Source organism: Notothenia rossii, assembly GCF_949606895.1.
Source record: "Notothenia rossii genome assembly, chromosome: 10".
Lineage (NCBI taxonomy): Eukaryota > Metazoa > Chordata > Actinopteri > Perciformes > Nototheniidae > Notothenia > Notothenia rossii.
The window spans coordinates 13,156,155-13,176,285 of record NC_136908.1 but is presented as its reverse complement, the minus strand read 5'-3'; the positions used below and the strand labels follow the sequence as shown (position 1 = coordinate 13,176,285).

Genomic DNA, 20,131 nt, shown 5'->3' with positions numbered 1-20,131 from the left:
GCAGCAGTCTGAGCCTTATTGAGTTAAAGGGTGAGAGATAGAGAGAGACAAACTCTAAAAGCCTCGGCAGCGGTAAAAGAAAAGAGTGCTGACATCGCCAAGTAGAAAAAAAAGCATATTTATTATTCATCGGTATAAAATATTCATTCATTTCAAAAAGGCTGTGCAACACGAACATATGGTCAGTACCTTTTCAAAGTGCCTTTGACAGCATGTGCAAAATAGAATCTCAAAGATCTAGAACATTTTGTTTTCTAGACATTCAAGTAAATACAATTTGGCTTTTGCTCACATGTCATTACACTGTAACAGGCTTACATTTAAAACCAATCCCTTCCTCCCGCCATAAAGTGCCAATGGTGATTAAATCCACTTTCTATGAGTGGGGGTATACCATATTAAGCATCCCTGTGATTGTTTCAGTGGAGCTACAATTGACTGAGGATGAGGCACAAAGTACAAACAAGACAGTACGTTTAGTCTGTAGTCCAAAAATGTCTGCCAGCCAGGACAGGCCAGAACATTCTGATTTGCAGAGGAGGAACTTTATCTCTCTGAGAAGTGCTGTGTGTGTGTGTGTGTGTGTGTGTGTGTGTGTGTGTGTGTGTGTGTGTGTGTGTGTGTGTGTGTGTGTGTGTGTGTGTGTGTGTGTGTGTGTGTGTGTGTGTGTGTGTGTATATATATGTATATATATATATATGTCAGTGTGAGCGAGACTTCATGTTCTGGATGATGGTCAATGCAGCTATCTTGGCACACAAACAGTGATATGTCTGGCATAGAGTGTGTGGTGCTTTGAGTCCCATGGTGAGGTTTGGCAGTCTACACATCGGCAGGGTAGTTTGTTGGTGTGTTTTGTGTGTATCTGTGCGGGCAGCAGGCCTGGAACAGCACCTTGCGAATGTCTTTGTTTCTCAGACTGTAGAGGATCGGGTTCAGCAGCGAGCTGCCCGCCGCTGGCACCAAAGTGGCATAGGTGTACAGAGGAGGGCTGGACGCGTCCCCCAGAAGCCCCCAGAGGGAGAAGGGCATCCAGCAGCCCACAAACACACTGAGGACCAGGATCAGTCGAGAGAAGCCCCTCCCACTGCTGTGTTTGCTTGCATACGAGTGGTTGGCAGGGAGGAAGTGCCTCTGGGTGGCTATGGCGTGGGCGTGCCGCCTCGCCACACGGCAGATCCCAGCATACAATTGTAGGGTTATCATAACAACCACCAGAAAGCCACCACACAGCAGCGACAGGTAAGTCCGGGTCAGAGGTCGTGCTACAGAACAGGAGTTTGGCATACCCAGACAGTGCCATCCCATCGCAGGCCCCGCCCCGATGATGCACGCCCCCACCCAGACCAGCAGCAGCAGGATGGCGGCTCTGTTACGTGATTGACTCGACCCATAGGTGAGGGCGTTGCTTAGAGACAGGTATCGGTCCAAAGCGACACCCATCAGGCTACAGAGAGAGGCAGTCAGGGATGTCACCAGTAGTCCTGAGGTTATCAATTCTGACCAATCACTGGGCTCCACGCAGAACAGGAAGAGGAAGTGCAAGATCAGAGCAACGCCCGCCAGGAGATCAGCCAATCCGAGGCTAGCGAGCAGCAGGAAAACGGGGGCGCGAAGAGAAGGTGTGGCCAGGATGGTGGTGACAACTATGGCATTTTCTGTGGCAATGAGAGTTCCTGAAATACACAGGGCCACGCCCCACACGGTGAGGGGCTGGACTTCATATTCAGGTGAGCTTTCAATTTTGTCCAGTGGGAAGAAGGGGTCTGAACCTGAGGACTCATCCCAGCCCAGGTCAGACGCATTCAGGATCATGGCTTCTCAGCAGTCACACGGACAACCTGAGAGAAAAAAAGCAGAACAATGTTTTCATTAGATCTAATGGGTCACCATTAGCATATTCATCTGTCCAGTAAAATGGCTTTCCTCAACCAGAAGCTGTGGTTTTCTGCCTTCAGAGGCCGGATGTGGCATCTACAGCAGAAAAGGACTTAATGTAGTGACAGAGAATTTAAGATGTTATGTTGTTGTTATCTTGAGCTGTTAATTTGCCAAATAGATATAGTGCATTAAGATGTATTTAAGGTTTTCATGCTCCCATTACTTGTAATGTTGTTTCGTATTGGGTATTTTATTATAAAGGGGCAGTACAGATGTATTATTATTATTTATTAAAAATGACAAAAACAAAAAACCTTGTCTTTAGTGTGCAATTGAAAAATGAACATTGAAAGAACTTGAACAAGACATTTAAAATTAAAATGTATTCTGCTACTGAAATGTAAGTGACGTCACTATAGTCGTGCGGGAAGCCACGCAAATCATAGTCAATCGTGAATTCAAATATGTAGGCTTAATCCAACTTGATGAATAGAGTTATCAAAACATGAATGCACCATTAGGCTGTATTGATTAAACTGTCATTCATGTATTTTCTGAATCGGAGCTGTTACCGGCTTCGACCCTTGGTTTTTATGCTGCGCACGTTTCAGGTGCTTCCAGCCATCTTAAATATATATTTATTTGTATCTGGTTAAAATTGAATCTGTAAACTGTCTTCCAGATGACGTTGGTGAGATAGATTGTGAGGGTTTTCCTTTCATGGTAAATATGATGTTTAACTGTGTAAACCTCTGGCAGATTACATGCAGTCTTCATGAATGAGAAAGCCTGTGCTCTTCATTAGGCTATTTTAAGATTTACAAGGTTACGATGCCTCTCTCTTATCAGCTTGTTCTTTAGCGTATATCAACGTGTACTGAAAGAAAATACCACAAGCTATTTATACAATTGAAAGATTATTCTTTGCTTATGCAGGAGTTTTTTTTAAATGAATCAGGAATGTCTCATCCTCCCTCTCTCATCTCAGTAAGGAGGTATATCCCACGTACTGGTGTGGAGGACCCTGTTGTATAATACACTTGCAGGTCCATTGCACAGCAGAGGATGTCCCCGACACACGATCATGCATAACACATAAAGGTATACATGAATTTAAGAAATGAATCTCACCTTGTTAACGCGATTCCTTGATTATTTTTTGTAAGAGTTTTAAAAAAAACGTGCTCTCCTCTTATGAGACCCAAGGCAGATGATGGAGATGTGGGGATGCTATCCACTGAAATGCTCGGTTCCAGTCTAAAAAAGGAGAAACGTACTGCTCCGGGCTCCTGTCTTCATCAAAGTTCTGCAGAACTCAGTCTCTTGCATCTCCTTTTCTTCAATCTCTCCTTGGCGCTTACGGGAGGCAGAATGGATGCTCTTGCACGCGGACTCTACCACAAGAGAGCATGTCTGACGTCAGTGACTGGGAGGCTCGACCAATGAGGTGCCGGAATTGGGGATGCGGGGTGATTGGGGAGGGGGCTGTATAGGGAGTAATTTCATTCAGAAAAATGCGGCATCCGGGTTGCTCCTCCCACTGCGGTCCACTCTCAATTCTTGTAAATAATGACCAATACACCCCCCCTTCCTTCCCCCTCCAGTACACACACGGATTTTCTCAATAAGACCCTGGGGAAGGGTTGATTGAGACGGTATTGTTTTATGTTGGGCAGGGCTGAGCGGTGCATGGGCATTGGGAACAGAGCTCAGGGCTTGGCGCTGACCACGGTGCTGAAACCTTCAGGATGAGTCATGGGGAGATGTCTTGCAGAGCATCAATAAGCTGTGTGAAATGGACACTTTAGACGACACTATCCACCTCTATGAATGAATAAGCACAAACATGCACCTTTCCCACATCTAACCTTGCTAAACTGATTTTGACCTACTAATATTGATATCATTTAAAGCAGTGATGTTGATAGTATTGCTGCATTTGGAGTTTATTTTCAGGGATGGGCAGAAACAACAGTTTATGGTATCATTCATTCATTTGAATACAACATTAGTAAAAACAGAAGCTTCCACATTGATCATAGAATTTAACAATCATCTCTCTGACACTATTTATTATTTATGAAAATGGTGTATGAATAATACAAAGAAAAAGTATATATAATAATAATAATAATAATAATAATAATAATAATAATAGCTGTTGAATCATTTTTGAAATATTCTCTGTACCTGAATGCGTATGTAAAGATGAGGATGGAAAAGTGTTTCCGACAGAAACACAAAAACAGGAATGGCTTTTATTGTACTTCTCTTTTCTTTCGCACACCTTGACATAGAAAGACCCCCCTGTCTACCCACAGTTATTTAACAGCAGGGAACACAAGGCTTCCCCAGCTTGGTAGTGCGCGTGGGTGCTGCAAGATGGGCTTTACGGTTGTCTGCGTGGTCGCGCATATCAATGCGTTTACTGGGGGAATCTCGTCCTTCTCGAGCCATATTAGGAAACACTTCCTGCCAAATCCCTCCTCGTCATTTAGTGCAATAGTTGTCACCTACCAAAAAAAATATTCGGAAAATTATGAGGAGCAAGACCTACTATATCTATTTGGTTATACAACACATTATATAATACATTTTTAAAATATATATATTTTAAAAATGTATTATATAATGTTTTGTATATATATATATATATATATATATATATATATATATATATATATATATATATATATATATACACATCACACACAAAAAAGAACCAGGGAACATTTGTATATTATTTCTTCATGTCTGAGCTTTCCTCTTCCTAAAGACTACATAGGCTATGACCCTTATTTCATGTCCTTACATTTTTGCCGGTCATTCAGTTATATCAGCTGTGGATTTCTTCTATATGTCTCTCGGTGTATTTGGTTGTAAATTACAGCATTATTCAAGAGTTTTTCGCTGGTGTGTCGATTTATTGCCAGCAGTGGGAGCATCACTGTTGAAGAAGATCGTGTTCGACATGGCTGCGGAATATCCCTTCGTGTTTTTTTTTGCACACAAACACAAAACAGCCGGCCCGTAGAGATGCACAGATGTACCCAGATAATGTGTGAGAGCATATGACATGTGAGAGGATACTATGAGCCATGTGTTTGGAGGCGGTGAGGATGATGACGATGGAATTGACTGCCGTGATTCTGTGCTCAATGCATCTGATTTTGAGGACTTGCAGCCCGGCGCGATGATGAAAGCAACAGGTTGCATGTCAGAGCGCTTGCACGTTTTTTGCTGGTGCACGTGTACGTATTCAGGGGTGTGAAGATTGTTTTCTTTCTCTTTTTTTCACATCACCAATCCAGAAAGGGATAAATCCAGACCATCTGTCTCGTGCCCATATGCTATGTTTGATTATGACCTAATAGTTTACTGTAAAATTAGTATCAAACATGACATGTATTTGTGGTCCGATTTATTGTGATATTATTTTTTACATTTGCTCTAATCTATTTCATAAACAGCTATTGAAAGGTATTTCAGTAATTATTAAGAACCTTTGTTCATGACCTTCTTTGTGTCGTAAAAGTTAATTAATGATTGCTTGAAAAGTGACTCTGTAACACTTCACAAATCAAAATCAGTCACACATTTGGTGATAGACTACTGACGCACAGACTCTCTACAGCAAATGTCACATGCCAACATGTTTTAAAAAGCATTCACACCACACTATAAATACAGCTATCCTAATTGGAACCACTCAATCAACACACTATTATTGACCCGCCCCATCACTGATGAGGAACATGATAAACTGCCTAACCCAGAAGGTTCCAGTTAATACCTGTTAAAAACATGTACTTGTTTGATTCTTGACAGGAAATAAAAAGTTGAATATATTCCTGATGGTTCTAGCTTAAAACATTCATTGCCACCTTTAATTGGCTTGCGATCACTTAAAAATAAAGCTGCTTGACAACCCTTGTCATGCTTATGGCTTTTGAGTGAACACAAAAGGCATTTCCCTTCTTGTTTTGTCTTAAACATTTGAAAATGCCTCTACAGTACATTTAGTTACAAGTAATTCACAATTAAAAGTGTCAGGAACATGTAATTGTTGTCTAACAGGAATGCCTTTAACAGTTGTGGTAATGGTGCTCTGACAAACGCAGAAATATCTCATTAATGATTGGAGGGATTATCATGAAATTTGCTTCAAACATTCATGTTGTCCAGAGGATAAATTACACTTGAACAGTTGTTTTTTCTTTCTTGTCCCCTAAATTATCTGATGTGCCTTTCAGGTTTATTTTGGGGTCACTTGATTGGTCCCCATCCCGTTGCGACCAACTATCCTACAAAATACGCTGATTTGTGTAATGTAAACATATTTATATATACAAAAATGGCAATAAACACTGATTATTTAATATTCCCATTTTTCTCCCCATTATTTGAGCCGTTTGTAAGGACAGAAGTGGGAAACCAGGTCTGTGTGTGTGTGTGTGTGTGTGTGTGTGTGTGTGTGTGTGTGTGTGTGTGTGTGTGTGTGTGTGTGTGTGTGTGTGTGTGTGTGTGTGTGTGTGTGTGTGTGTGTGCGCGTGCGCTGCCAGCCGAGGCAAACCATGTCACTCCATCCAACCCGGTGTGTGTTTCAGGAGGGTTGAGGTGGGCCAGTTGGTTGCCAGGTGACCAAGTTTGGGTGTTGCTCATGTTACACAGGTCTCTGAGTCTTTCTCTCTGTGTCCCAGCAAGCTCTCATATCTCCCTTTGCAACGATTGGATCCACTTTGCGGACTTACAGAAGATATATTTTTACTGAAGCCTTTTTGTTGATACTTATTCTTCCCCGAGCGTAAAGTCTTCAGCTCTCAGTTGCAGGTGTTGGTGCTGTGAGGCTGTCAGGATGCAGATGGTGGTGAAGGTCCTCTGCTCCACACTCCTGCTTATAGCAGTGGTGCCATTTGTGTTCCCACAGTCAGGTATGGGTCCATCCATTTCTCTTATACTCTTCATTCAAGACCATCTCCATGTATTTTAGTTTTGTCAGGAACCTGTTGGAATGTTTTTATACACTTTGGCATCTACGTACCCTTTCTCCCTGTTTCCATTTGATCTCCTTCAAGAGATTCCCTGATAACGTCTCTTTGTATTTACTGTGATGATAGCTTATCCTACAATAATTCCCACAAGCTCACAACAATAAGACAGGTGAATGAGAATCTCCTGCGGCACTACTAGCCAATTGTGTCCACACACTGACACTATCCAGACTAGTGGGATGTATTGTAACAATTAGACCATTGTAATGTGTCTGTGGGGGATAATTGTACATCGCCCAATTAACTGCTTTGACTGACACTTCTAATTGACTGCCAGTCTCGTTCCTCCTACAGATTGTTCTCAAGCTGAATCATGTGACCTGTGCGTCGGCGATTCCATGCTGAACCTGACAGGCTGTGTCTGGAGGCTTTGTCCAGATGGTGATGCGCACACACACACACACACACACACACACTCACACACACACACACACACACACACACACACACACACACACACACACACACACACACACACACACAACACACACACACACACACACACACACACACACACACACACACGCACACACACACCCCTGACCTCTGATAGTAATTCAATCATCAAAGCTGCTGTAACATAAGCTTCCCGGGTTTGTACAAGACGTTTGAATTATTTAGTGTGCCAGGAACACACACATGATATGACACACACACACACACACACACACACACACACACACACACACACACACACACACACACACACACACACACACACACACACACACACACATTAAAATACTTGTTATCTCCGTCTCAGGTAATGATACAGGCATGTGTGTGACTGATGGGGACAACTCAGCAGACAACGGCAGGAACTGTAGCTGGACTAGAGTGTCTGAACTGTGCTCAGGTAGAAAACAAAACACTTCTTAGTTAACAATATGCATGTCTGCCACCTCACTAAAGTTCTTTTTTTTTATTCCCAGTTGTGGAGAATGTAGCTGACGGAGAAGGTAAAAGTGACTCAGGTACATTTCATCGACTCCAGCATTCCCTCCTACCCCCATTTCCTCTCTCTTGCGTCAGACATTCATTATTCCCATAAGAACTAAGTAAAATGTTCTCCAATGACACTCAGTCAATTGCACCAGAAAAACGCTTTTTTTCCCACCTCACCCTGCGTTCATGTGATTGTATTGTCAACCCATCAAACACTTCCTTTCTTTCCCTCTAGGTGATGGAAGTAACACCAACTCAGAGTTCTCCCAGGCCAAGTTTGATATGTCCAGCTTCATTGGAGGCATCATCCTGGTGCTGTGTGTGCAGGCAGGCGGCTTCTTCGCCATGCGCTTCCTCAAATCCAAAGAGCAGAGCAACTATGACCCCATGTGAGTTTGCCCACATAGGTGATGAGAGGACAGAGAATTTAGCATGATTGTATCAGTATGTGTGTCACTGAGTTTAGAGTATCTGTTGAAGCAACAGCAGCCTCTGCTGGGCGTAGTGATCAACATCAACCGATGTTAAATGATTCACCTTTATCATCCCTCCAGATTGAATTTAGATTCTGATCACAGCCTTTATCAAGTTACATTTCTGTTTGTCTTCATACAGAGAGCAGCCACAGTGAAGAAAAGATCTATGAAGGACAACCAGGCGAGGGCGGAGGACAGCAGAGCAGTGACTCATCGAGTGTTTGTTTTTTTTCTGAGCCCCTGTCAGTTTTGGTTTGGTCCCCATGTGTAACCCCCTAGGGGATGGGTGTGTTATAGGAGGACATTTCCCCCCAAAATACTACATTGTGTAATGAGTGTATGGGCATGTGTTCCCTGTGATTGTATAGACTTTACATTCCAGAGAGACTTTGGCTGTTGGTATGATCTGACAAATCTCAGCGCTTTCAGAGAAATATCTTAATGACGTACTCAACATAAATTCTCAGTGTTTGTTCTCCTACAAACGACAATGAACTAGCTTTATAAAATTAGCTGTTTAACTGTGTAAATAGTGCAGTGGTGGGAAAGAGTGATATAATCCCAATGCAGACAGTAGGTCATAAATGGCATTTAAAAGCGTAAACAGACCAAAATGAGAATCTGAATGTTGTGTTTCCTTCATCTCAGAGGATGTGTGTGTTCCATGTGGTGCTGCATAACTCTCTTTAGTGTTTTATTGAAACCAAACATTTAAATATTTATGTATGTCATATCTTTTTGATTTCTTGAGCAGTGAGTTAGGTAATCTTAATGCAGGTACCCTTAGGAGCCATGTCAAAAACTCTTGAAGGTCCCTAGACAGCACCTTTGGCAGCAGGAGAAATGACTGTCTAAGCAACAGTGGAAGTCATTTAAGCTTCTATCTACCAAAAAGGTATTAGCACTACCCCTCTGATTTGTGTGTGTTTTTATTCTGACGTTTCAATAGCTCAGAGTCTTTTTTAATAATTAATTTCTAATTTCTGTTTTGACTGCTCACATTTATATTATATGCATATCAGCTTCAACCCTATAATAGAAATTAAACAACATTTAAAGTGATCCTGTTTACTTGTGTTCAATATAATCAGAATTTCTTTTTTTGTTGTGATGCCATTACAATTAAAATGTTGGCAGCCTGAATAAACTAATGATAATTACCTTTTTTTCTGTTTGATATTTGCTTTTTGCATTCCAATGAGGAGTTTGAATAAGTAATCAGTGGGGGTTTGTAAAGTATGTTTCGAGTGCCTGTTCCAGCAATGAGTCAATGAACAGATTCTGCTGTGATCTGGGCACGTGACATGTTCCCAGTATAAGAAGCACCCATTGATCCTTATAAATATGGGTGTCAGTAGGGATCCCAGCATGCAGCAGGGACAGATTGCTGGTGGAGGCCTTTAGGGAGCAGCAGGTCGGCTGGTTGGAGGCACCAGACACTGTCTGTGCGGCTGTGCCAGGACCTACACAGGCTTGAATAAGCCCACACAAAACGTTTTCCAACTGGGCAGAACATGGCTGCCATCCAAGTATGTTGACAAAGGACAGGACTGAATACAAATCTTTTTCAAGCTGAATGCATGCACCCTCCCCCAACGCTCATATTGCCACCTTAAACTTGAGACAAGCTTCCAGTGCTACTCCCTTTAAAACAAGCATACATCCTTGTTTGCTATGTGTCCAGTTGCTTGTGTAGTTACAGAGAAGGTGCAGTGTGTGACCGAGTGTGTGTTTAGCAGGTGTGGACAGATACAAGGAAGAAAAGTTACATCCCACCTCCACCCTGTAAAACATCCGTGTTTGTGTGTGTTGATACGGTGTGTTTGCCTGACTGTTTGATATGACTCTTTCTCACACACACACACACACACACACACACACACACACACACACACACACACACACACACACACACACACACTGTATTTTCCGTTTGTTCCTGCTTCCCAGCTGACTCTGGAGGGCGTGTTCACTTCGTTTACTTTGCACACAGACCTCGAGACGCACCGCACTCTGGACAACTTTCCACTAAACTTTTCCACAGATAGAAGTGGCGGAAGCTCCCAGCTAAGGTAAGACAGTTTTACCTTGGGGTTTAATGTTGCCGTGTGTATTTGTGATGAACGTCAGAGAGGGAAGACTTTAACCTTTGGTCAAAAAAGAGGAAAAGGCGACAGGTGTCCTCTCTCTCGCGCTGCCCATGTTATGATAAAAAGTAGTGCACAGACCTATTTTCATGAAGAAAAAATTGTGATCACAGCCAGAAAGCGAAATTATCTCATTATCGTTGTGTACAAATGGACTATGTAATAACTAAAAGCAAATACAAGGCTTCTACAAGAACATATTATGAGGAGAACCTATGATATGCTAGCAACTTCGTTATATTATTTTTTTGTTTTTGTCTTGGTGTAGTTAGTATCAAGTTATGAAATCTCTTGAGCACTCATGATATCCTTTTTGCCAAACTCCTAACACCAGGAGGATCACTCTGCGCATGCGCTAATTGCCCGGAGGTAACTAGCCTAAAGGCGCACACACCACCACAGACAAACATTATCATTGACATAAAAGTATTATATTGCGGTGCAGCCGGTTATTGAACATACAGACGTTGCTTTACTGAATTGTTTTTCCAATATACTTCTCAGTTTCAAATCAAGAAATAGAAGCTTAAATAATAAAATGTATTTCCAAGCCTTTTTTAGGTAAGGGGTTTATATAGTGTTTAATGGAGATAATTTGGAGCAGGGTCAGATGAAAGCCATTGAAACAGACAGGTATAGCCTTCCTGACACAACATATGTCCTTGCCGACGCATATTTCAAACTGCATTGAATAGTTTGACAATGTTAACCACAAGATAAGAAGGACTAATCTACTCGAACCTTGTTGACATGCAGCATGTGAGGGGGAAGTAGACAACGCTCAATTTTAAGGGGTCACAGGGCAATTTGGGAAACATGGTTAAGCATGCCAAAATGTCTTCTGAAATATATGTCAGTCCGCACAACATAACTGTAATGTATAGCTTGTTTAAATGTATTTTAATATAAACAGGGCCTATCCTGGGTCTTGTAGGTGTTGTGGTCTTTGCTCCTCTCAGGGATGGAGGAGGAGCCGGTTGATTCTTCTCTTGATCTGACCTTCCTGACAGAAGAGGAGCAGTCCAGCATCCTGCAGGTCATACAGCGGGACTTGGATCTGCGTCGTCGCGATGAAGGACGTGTAAGGTCAGAGGTGACTGTTTTTCCTATTTAGCTGCCAGTTTTGCCCACTAACATACAGAGAGGGGAAACATTAGACTTAGACAGAAGTGGCAGGAAAGAGTAAACAGTGGCAAAACTGGTTAACCTGTTTGGACAACAACAATCACATTTTATTCCTCAATTTCATCGCGGGCCACATTAGCATTATGGTTGCACTCAAAGGGCCGATTGTAACTATATAAATATAGATATATAAATACAATATATTTATTTTAATGTATTATATTACACTATTGCCTCTGAATTGGATTATTATTGGATAGGATAATAACTTAGTAATTAACTACCAACTACATCTGAAAGCAGAAGTCCAGGGTAAATAATTGCAAGTCTCTTCAGTGTGCATGTCACAAAACGAGATGCATTGTGGGACATGTAGTTTATGGGCAACTTGCTTCTGTAAAGTGGCATGTAACCGTATAATAAACGTATTATATTCTTTGCAAGCTCTTGCGGGCCACATAAAATGAAGTTGTGGGCCGGATTTGGCCCCCGGGCCTTGAGTTTGACAACCCTGCTTTAAACTAACTATCAAAATGCACACAGACCATGGATGTTTTGTTGACAAGCCCTCCTACGTCACTACTCGACACTTCAATGACTCACTAATGCCTCCCAGGCTTTTGGCAATCTGGCTTCACTATCCTCAAGAGCCCCCAAAAGCCTGTCTTCAGTTTGGGAATTCAAAGATCTTCACAGTTAAATGTTTTCTGCCTACAGAGCAGAGCAGCTCCTGTTATTGATCACTGGTCACCTTCCTTAGTCAGAGACACAAAGAGACTGTCTAAGTTAGTAAGGTCTAATAGTCCCCCTGTTGTTTCCTGTGTGTGATGCATGAGTTGATTCATCTTTACACTGGGGCCTTAGCTGATGACAAAGTTGTATTATTCAAAGAGAAGTGCACCTGTTGTTGTTAATTTTGTGGGTTTATTTATTAGACACGCATGCATTTTAAACGATTATGTATGACATGGGTATCGTTAGAGTTTTTTTATCTATAGTCTTCATTGATTTTTAAAATTAAATTAAATTAATATCTTTTCAAAAATTCATAAGACGGCATCGGAAATCATATATATTTCAGTATAAACAGTGATTGTTTAGGCAAGACTGACATCAGCTGACTTTTGCAGATAGTATTTCATGATTGTTTGCTGTTAAACTGCTTTAAAACTTGACCCTTTCTCCACGCTGCAGGGTCCTCCAGGGGGTGGAGACGGACCCGACCCGTATGCGCTTCTTGTCAGGGGAATGGTTCAAAGAGCAGAGTATCAAACGCCATCGCAGCCAGACGTCTGTCAGCGCACTCGTCAACTCAACCATACGCCGCAGGAAATCCGAGACCAGAGGTCAGTTTTCAGGTATTGAAACTTTTCTTTTAAACAGAAAATGTCATTTAAAATAAAATTGCCACTGAGGCACCAGTTAGTGAATCTTATGCAGGGGAATGATCCAAGTCCAGGCAAAAACGTGGTTTCGTACATTTATTTCCAATAAACAAAGTACAATGAACAATATAATATATACTTTTATCTATTCTTCTCCTGCAGCCTTTCCTATGGCTTTGCTTCTTTAATCCTGGTAAAAAAAAAACATGTGTCTATACTAGTGCGTTAATCCCACCACCACCTGTCTCCAAAATATACATAATCACCCAGTGCCCAAAGCTGCCCTTCAAAATAAAACCATAAAAACGACTTAATTAAACTTAAATAATAACACTGACTAACAAAGGTATAATAAAAAAACGTTTAACTCTTAAATAATATTAACCAATATATAGCTCCAACAACAGCCGTGGGCTTTATAGGGATATCCCAGTGATGGGTCTGTATGTGTTTCCATGGTAACAGATGTGCCACTGAATGGACTGTTCAATGGAGAGAGAGAGGAAACCTCCAGCAACAATAACTCCTCTCCTGAGGCGGAGAGGAGACTCAAGGACGGCAGAGAGAAGGAGAGTGGAGGGTTAGTGAGGACATCACGTCTTTACACTTAATAAGATTTGTGTCGAGCTGCAATTATTCCAAATCTGGTTGGTTGTTTTCAGGATTGAAGGAAGTTTGAAACCTGTACCCACACCCAGAACAAAAAGTCCCGTAGTACAGGTCTGTGTGTGCTTTTTGTTTCAGTTTTACCCTGCATAAAATAAGAAATCATGTTAATACTAATAATCATCTTCAATTTCAGAGACTGCAGTATAAAAATAGTTCCTCATCATCATCCAAAGGTATGGAAGTTTCTCTCTCAATGCCTCTCGAGCTCTCTTGATAGTCTCTTGCAGTGTGATTATTCATTTTCAACTCTTTCTGCTCATAGAGTGGGAAAGAAGAAGTAATGGCCACTCAGAGGAGCCTGAGGTGAATTATTTAAATGTCTAAGTCATTCACACATTTTGCTTTTATAACAGTAGAGTTTGAAAAGTAAGAAAAGTAGTTCAATTATATGATTGTGTGTGTGTGTGTGTGTGTGTGTGTGTGTGTGTGTGTGTGTGTGTGTGTGTGTGTGTGTGTGTGTGTGTGTGTGTGTGTGTGTGTGTGTGTGTGTGTGTGTGTGTGTGTGTGTGTGTGTGTGTGTGTGTGTGTGTGTGTGTGTGTGTGTGTGTGTGTGTGTGTGTGTGTGTGTGTGTGTGTGTGTGTGTGTGTGTGTGTGTTTAGGATGACTTTGACGGTCACGAGGACAGTGACTCTGTGAGCAGCTTCCTTACAGAACCAGATCCAGCTTCTCTGAAGAACAGCAGCTCCAACGGCAGCATTCATTCAGGCTACACGGTACACACTCTCACACCCACATATTTACGTACGCACGCACGCACGCACGCACGCAAACTCACACACACACACACTTGATTAATTGACTATCCAGCGACGCAAGATGACTCAGCTCGGACAGTGACGTAGGTGCTGATCGCTGTTCTGCGTGTGTTACAGCTCAGTGGCAGCATGATGAGTCTCTTCAGCTCAGGGGATTTTGGAGTGGTGGAGGTGAGGGGCCGAATCCAATTCTCATTGGTTTATGACACCCAGAAGGAGGAGCTGCAAGTCAAAGTCTATCGCTGCGAGGACATCGCTTCAGCACGGAAGAACCGCTCTGACCCGTAAGTAACGGTGAATGTGCATCTTGCAGCAACAATGTCCCACACCTAATCAATCAAAAAGTGTCTGTGTGCATTTTACAGATATGTTAAAACCTATCTCCTGCCGGACAAGTCGAGTCACAGCAAGAAGAAAACTGCAGTGAGGAAGAAGACATTGGACCCAGTGTTTGATCAGACGCTCAGAGTGAGACACTCTTATTTACATATTGCATTCAGTGGCAGCCTTCACAGAAATCCCCCATTAGCCCATCTGTCTCTCAGCTCTTCACCAAGTGTCCTGCAACATGCACTGCAGACGCTTAACTCTGCAGTCACAAATACCTCTTATCAATAAATTATCAGATTTAAATATACATCCTAGGGGACAGAGAACCTGCTGTGCTTTATCTTGCAGTTGCCTCTCCGCCTCAATCTTGTCCCCTCTCTTATAGTATAAAGTACGGGTTGGAGAGCTGCGGAGCCGGACCTTGAACCTCTCCGTGTGGCATGCCGAGCCCCTGGGCAGGAACGTGTTTCTGGGGGAGGTGGAGATGTCTCTGAGCCACTGGGACTGGACCTCCTCTCTGCCACTTTGGCAGGACCTGCAGCCAAGGGTAGAGAAGAGCACAGAATGATTTGAATGCAAATAGACAGTCATGCAGTCACATAAATCAGTTTGAATTCTCCCAGTACAATCGTTACCTAAACACTATAATGTCTGCGTCTAGATTTGTTTAGTAGAGTGTATGTAAATGCACACTTGGTTGCAGACACAGAGTACAGGGAGGAGTGTCTCTTGTGTCTGGGAGAGCTGAAGGGAGGCATGCTGTGAATTTCAACTAAGGTTTTATGTAAGCTTAATCTTTTCCTTCTTCCACGCGTTTGCCTCTCTCCCCTGGCTTTTTCTTTCTCCTTCTTTGTCTTTTTTCTGCCTTTTATCTTTTACTATTTTTTACTTCCCCTACATCCCCACACCACAGGTTAATTTGAATCCAGACACTATTAGCAGTCGCGGGACCCTCCTGCTCTCTATAAAGTTCATCCCAGACGGATATGAGGGTGAGCACAGCACACACTTCAGGAATGCAAGTGATGTCCCACCTTAATCACACATCTTATATGTGTGTGTGTGTGTGTGTGTGTGTGTGTGTGTGTGTGTGTGTGTGTGTGTGTGTGTGTGTGTGTGTGTGTGTGTGTGTGTGTGTGTGTGTGTGTGTGTGTGTGTGTGTGTGTGTGTGTGTGTGTGTGTGTGTGTGTGTGTGTGTGTGTGTGTGTGTGTGTGTGTGTGTGTGTGTGTGTGTGTGTGTGTAGGTGGTGGACTGCCTCTGACAGGAGAGCTTCACATCTGGCTTCGGGAGGCTCAAGGTCTCCTGGCAAACAAAGGCGGCGTCATAGACTCTTTTGTCAGGAGGTACGTCAGCTCGGCAACATTTTTCCCGATATGTTGTCATCAGGAATTGATCCTGGCAACAGTTTTTACTTGGAAAACATTGTCCAACTTTACTGGCACAGTTATTACCATGGTTAAACCGAATTTTAACATGGATTGACGGTTTCACTTACAAGCTGTTCAACTATTTATAAGGTCCTTTATATCCAAACAATTCAACTTGAAACGATTTAAATTATAAAGTAAAGTTTACAAAAACTAAAAAACCCCAAGCTTAACTGGATAGGATTGTATCCACATCGTTTATTTTTTTTAAAAGAGGCCATTGAGTACTCAAGGGTGTTGGGTGTTGTTATTTGTGAGTACAGCATATGAGTCTTTATCTTAATCTCAATGCTCCCTAATTTTCTCCATCATTGGTGTCCATCTCTTTATTAAAAAATCATTTTTGAAAGCATTAAGGTAATTAGGTGGGACGATCCTTAAGCCATCATGTTGTAATTCATTAATTTGGTTCTTTCTTTAATATATGTAAAATGTACATCCTTTTAAACATTTTTTAAAAAGTAAATGACATACAGTTTACATCAAAGCAATTCATATTGATTAAATGTGTAAATGTAGGGTTTTTAACACGCACACATCCTGCATACAACATAAACAAAGCCTAATTAAATTCAAACACTTCCATAGTTCTGGTTTGAATCTGAATTTAATTGTCTAATTTTCCTAATCTAATCCCCACAAGCTACATACTCCCAGATGCCAGTCGGCAGAGTGGTCAGAAGACGCGGTTGATAAAGCGCTCCTTCAACCCGACCTACAACCACACCATGGTGTACGACGGCTTCCACTCCAGCGACCTGAGAGAAGCCTGCGCAGAGCTCACTGTCTGGCAGCGCGATGGCTTAAAGCCGCGCGTCCTGGGGGGGGTTCGTCTGAGCTGTGGAACTGGTGGGTGTCGCTTCAATAACTCACATCTACACTAATGCACCAAATAAAAATCCTAACAATTATTTCTCTGCAGATATTGGACTATTAACTTGTGTGGCTGGGTGTTTTACTGTTTCAGTGCCCTACATTGCTCATTTTCAGGTTTCATATTTGTATTTTGTGCCTCTACTGTGACATGTTTACATGCTTAAAATTGTTCTCACTGCCTGTGCTGAAGCACCTCTTTTCACCCTCTGTCTAAAACCAGAGCCCATTCTGATTGGTCAACAGCTTAGAGATGTCCTGCCCCTTAGCCTATGCAATGTGTTGGTATGCTAGCTAATAGAAACGCAAGTGTTACATAGTGATGTCACTATGTTATGGAAGTAAACAAAGGACAACAATGGAGGCGTTTGAGGCAGTTGGGGGGGGGGGGCTGATGTGCGGGAGAGAAAGTTTGTTATTTTAGCCTTGCAGACCATTAACATGCACAAAAACCTTTATAACATACTACAGTCAAAGGCAAAACCCAAAAAGCATAATAGGGCCTCTTTTTAAAAGCGTACTCATTGGTCAGGGCTCTTTGAGTGCAGCCCTCAGTGAGGGATGATATAATAAGCGATCAGACGGGGAACAAAGCAGATTCTCGTTCTGAAAGCAGCAGCCGGTGTTGGTGATTACGGACAGTGTTTGTTCTCCTGTGCCGCAGGCCGTGTGGAGCCTGGGCTAAAGGGAGGATCTTATCTCATCCCTTATCAAGTCACACTCAGTTCCGAGCCTTTGTTTGGCAGTGTGCTTTTTTAATTAAATCACTCATGTTTATCATAGGCTGTCTTCTATGAGTCAACACAGGTGACTGGAGGCTCCCTAATATCAAAAGTTTTGCAAGGTTATGAATAAAGCTCGAGAATTTGCCATCCAAATGTAACTTTTCAAAGCTGTGATTAAAAATAAAATGATATCTCACGATATCACTTGACATTTCTTAGGCTTGTAGGAGGGAACCAGCTTCAGTGTCAGGGGATGAGACATTAAAGAGGTGTTTGGTTGGTTTAATTTATGGTCATCTTTGAGCACTGTGCCGTAAATCTGTTTTTGCTTCATCTCCAGTGTTGATTTGGAGTGGTGGGCATTTTGTCCGGTTGGCATTTCAGGCATTTCAGATGGTCGTGTCAGCAGAGGGACGTTACTGTGCAAAGTTAAATAAGTGGAAAACAATTATGTTTTCTGATCATTTAGTTGTTGAGAAGTCGTTTTTGATAGTGTTCTTTTACTCAGTTGGTGCTTAATAGGGAGTGTGTCGAAATCACCACTGATAAAACGTTGGCTCTGTGGGAAGTGACTTTTATGATGAAGCTTTGCTTGTTGTGTACACACTTTTAACATAAAGTTGATGCATTAAGAGGGCAGGGCCTACTTCTGTAGACTTTTGGGATTGTTAGGTTTCACTAGGGCTGAACAACATAAAAATAAAGACATTGTTGTGATTTGGTCATTTTCCAAATCGCAGGAGGTGCAATATTTGTTAAAGGCAGATTATGTCGAAATACCTTTCTGACTTCAGTATTCTGGTTTCCGCAGATATATAAAAGCTTTAAAACAATTTCTATTGACTTGAAGAAAAAATATTCACTGTACATACTGTTGCAAAAAAACGAACAATAATAATTTATATATATTTTCCAATGAAAATGAGAATGATGATATACAAATTATAATTCCCTCCAATATTGTGAATCATATTGCAGTTTAACATCTAAATATTTGCAATGAGATTGTTTTTCCAAATCCTTCAGTCGGTGTTGTTACTGCTTTCAGCTATAGCGGTATATGTGAATACATTACTGCGGTGTGGGGATTGTTTCCTCGGCCTCATTAAGAAAGGCATAATTTCTCTTTGTGCCGATTGCGGTGAGGATTTCTGTGGTAACGTCTTAACATAAATAATAAATAATTCTGTGTGCTTTTGTATTAGGTCAGAGTTATGGGGAGGCTGTTAGCTGGATGGACTCCACAGAAGAGGAGACCGCAATGTGGACCTCCATGATTGACAACCCAAACCACTGGGTCGACGCAACACTATCAATCAGAACTAACCTCGCACCCCGGTCCTAGTGACCCAGAGTCAGACACGCCCTGCTCACACACAGACGTTCAAATAATGGCTGGACTGAAAAAAAGACACCCCTCCGCATATTTAACCTCTCTGTCACACACAAATGGAAGCCAGTAGTAGTGCAATATTGTGAATTAGTGGCGTAGATCTGAAATATTTAGTTTTAAAACCATATCTATCTGCATTTCAAATGTTTTATTTGTATGTTTTTGGTTCAGTGTGTGACAAAAGTGTTGTAATCAGATGTAGTTTATTAATTAAATATCAAACCTGAACTGATGAATCACCCAGTGGTCTTATTTGAATATATCGAGTGAATGTGAGATCATATTGGCATCAAATAAACCAAAAAACGAATACACAGACCAGGAAAAATATAAACCAACAAATATTATAAATTAAAAAACAGTTACAAAAACAGAGTAAATTAAAAATAGCCATGTATTTATATCATGTTGTTTCCCAGACATCTAAAACTATTTGAGCATGTTAGAAAAATAGGCCCTAATTGCCTTATAGTAAAGAAACATCTATTCTTATTCAGACAATTGTAATTATTAGATATTCAGCTCTCATTGCTTTAATTGGACAGGGTAGAAAAGGAAAGGCCTGCAGTTGCATGAATATTCTTTACTTTTGGATGGATTACATGACTGCCACCTTGTGGTCAGACTTTATACTTATTCAATATAGTTTTCAGGTAAATTACAGAGGACAATGAAGAATAGGGTAAATATAACAAGACCAGTGTTGTAATGTCTCCTCTTTATTTAACATAAAAACAAACTGTTCTCCATCCATCCTCCCATGTATCAACAGACAGTGGATTAAGGCATTTACCATATAAATCAGAACTCCTGTCCAGCAGATGGCGATATTAACTTCCCTGTTTCAACCTGTTATGAGACCAGAAGTGTCGGCTTTTCAAAATAAAGTATGATTTAATCCTACGCATAGTTCATGGATTACAGCCTTTGGTGGTTATATATAGGCC

The 20,131-nt window shown here is 41.6% G+C and overlaps 3 protein-coding genes across 5 annotated transcripts; 2 read left to right on the top strand and 1 right to left on the bottom strand.

Annotated features, from left to right (window-relative positions):
* Window positions 1–102: 102 nt before the first annotated feature.
* On the bottom strand, window positions 103–3,257 carry gpr3 (G protein-coupled receptor 3). The gene is made up of 2 exons (XM_079653740.1): window positions 3,013–3,257; window positions 103–1,841 (listed from the first exon to the last, which is right to left on the bottom strand). The coding sequence occupies exon 2, from the start codon at window positions 1,813–1,815 to the stop codon at window positions 823–825; it is 993 nt and encodes a 330-aa protein (XP_079509866.1). The 5' UTR covers window positions 1,816–1,841; window positions 3,013–3,257; the 3' UTR covers window positions 103–822.
* A 3,451-nt stretch (window positions 3,258–6,708) lies between these two features.
* Window positions 6,709–8,677, top strand: cd164l2 (CD164 sialomucin-like 2). The gene is made up of 6 exons (XM_079656599.1): window positions 6,709–6,812; window positions 7,227–7,313; window positions 7,696–7,788; window positions 7,865–7,906; window positions 8,113–8,266; window positions 8,493–8,677. Exons 1-6 carry the CDS (start codon window positions 6,737–6,739, stop codon window positions 8,506–8,508), a joined length of 468 nt encoding a protein of 155 aa, XP_079512725.1. The 5' UTR covers window positions 6,709–6,736; the 3' UTR covers window positions 8,509–8,677.
* A 1,669-nt stretch (window positions 8,678–10,346) lies between these two features.
* sytl1 (synaptotagmin-like 1) lies at window positions 10,347–19,412 on the top strand. 3 transcript variants are annotated; one of them, XM_079654457.1, is made up of 15 exons: window positions 10,347–10,425; window positions 11,435–11,586; window positions 12,820–12,971; window positions 13,476–13,590; window positions 13,673–13,730; window positions 13,813–13,852; window positions 13,942–13,982; window positions 14,280–14,393; window positions 14,553–14,719; window positions 14,801–14,903; window positions 15,151–15,312; window positions 15,679–15,757; window positions 16,010–16,109; window positions 16,837–17,042; window positions 18,997–19,412. In XM_079654457.1, the coding sequence occupies exons 2-15, from the start codon at window positions 11,462–11,464 to the stop codon at window positions 19,134–19,136; spliced, it is 1,602 nt and encodes a 533-aa protein (XP_079510583.1). In that variant the 5' UTR covers window positions 10,347–10,425; window positions 11,435–11,461; the 3' UTR covers window positions 19,137–19,412. The 3 variants fall into 3 exon arrangements, with proteins under 3 accessions (XP_079510583.1, XP_079510582.1, XP_079510584.1); XM_079654456.1 differs by having other exon boundaries at window positions 12,820–12,983; XM_079654458.1 differs by lacking the exon at window positions 10,347–10,425 and having other exon boundaries at window positions 11,455–11,593; window positions 12,820–12,983.
* The last annotated feature ends 719 nt before the right edge of the window (window positions 19,413–20,131 follow it).